The sequence below is a fragment of the Phalaenopsis equestris genome, unplaced genomic scaffold (assembly GCF_001263595.1).
Source record: "Phalaenopsis equestris unplaced genomic scaffold, ASM126359v1 Scaffold209763, whole genome shotgun sequence".
NCBI lineage: Eukaryota > Viridiplantae > Streptophyta > Magnoliopsida > Asparagales > Orchidaceae > Phalaenopsis > Phalaenopsis equestris.
In genome coordinates this window covers 1-1,368 of record NW_018228904.1, presented here as the reverse complement: position 1 = coordinate 1,368, position 1,368 = coordinate 1, and the positions used below count along the sequence as shown (strand labels likewise).

At 46.0% G+C, this 1,368-nt stretch overlaps 1 protein-coding gene across 1 annotated transcript; it reads right to left on the bottom strand.

Moving 5' to 3' along the window:
* Positions 1–439: 439 nt before the first annotated feature.
* LOC110036695 (uncharacterized protein At1g01500) lies at positions 440–1,344 on the bottom strand (the record flags this gene model as incomplete). The annotated part of the gene is given in 1 exon segment (XM_020741201.1): positions 440–1,344. A coding segment is annotated over 1 exon segment (733 nt), but the record flags the coding sequence as incomplete, so codon positions are not given.
* Between the last annotated feature and the right edge of the window lie 24 nt (positions 1,345–1,368).

Genomic DNA, 1,368 nt, shown 5'->3' with positions numbered 1-1,368 from the left:
AAATAGATCTTTCCCAACAGCTTCTAGCAATAATATATTTGGTTAGCCACTTTCGCTTGCTAACACATTCACATTAGCATTATAAACTTTCGTGATTTTTTTTATGATTTTGACAGTTACCACAGTGAAGCAAGATTGAACACCTACATATCGAACGCCACACCAAAATAACTCATGTTGTTATTTCAGCTTGACTTAAATTAAAAAGCTTGGGGAAGGCTTGTAAAAGAAAACTAAAGTTCGTTTTTAAGATTATTACTATGCCACATCTCGGGATACACATACAATTTACCAAAATGCACATTAGAGCAACATTAAAAAAACATTTAATCAACAGAATCTAAAGATAATCCTGCCGAACCTCATACTAAAAAAATTTAGAATCAGATTCTAAATTAACAGAACAATAAATCTCAAGTTTGAAGGCAAAAAATCCTTACCGATAAGGAGCTCCTAGAGCACAGAAATACCTCTCTACAACTCTTTGGATTGCAGCTAGCCTCTTCGTCCTCTGGAATCGCGTCCAAAGCTCCTGACCTTGCTACCTTCTTTCTCGGACTAAGCTGAATCGTCTGCGTAAGGATCGAGGGAGAACCAGCAAAGCACCCAGCTACATAAACCTCAATTGAAGGCGAAGAAATTCCAAACTTCGGCTGCACAAAAGCCGACGACGCAATCGAAGCTGCAGAAAAGCAGTTCATGCTCCATCTGGCCTTAGGGTCATCCCGAGATTCTCGGTGTCCTTCGAAGCCAAGAGTCCCATTGATACCCGGCGCCTCCATATTCTCTAACGATCCGCAGAGGATGAGGTTCCCGTCCCCGTCGCAGACTTCAAATTCGACGGAGCCCGTGAGCCGGACGCCGTCGGTACTGAGGTAAGTGACCTCCCCCGAGCTGCAGTCAAGACGGTCTTGGCGGAGGGTGAGGAACGTGGGCTCGGAGGAGGGGATGCGGGAACCGTTGATTTCGAGAACGACTCCGATCTCACGTCTGAGATGGGAGAGGATGAGGTTCGGTGGGACAGCATCGGGTGTGCAGGGAAAGATACGAACATAGAAAAGGCGAATTTCAAACCACGATGAGGGAGGTGGAGCCGCGACGTTACCACCATTGCGGCGATTGAAAGGCCTAGGCGGCTTCCCCTTTTCCAGAGCTGCTGCGCGAGGATCCATAGTCGCCGACTAAAATAAACGGGATAGGATGTAGGGTTCCGGCGATGCCGATGGCATCAGCCAATTTTACTGTTTCCGTTCTCCAAGGCTTGCAAGGGTTCAGATCGTGGAAGAGGTGGCCGGGCATGATTTTTCTGACGGAATTGAGGGTTCCATCGTAAACTGCAGATTTTGTATCTCTAAAATTATAATATAT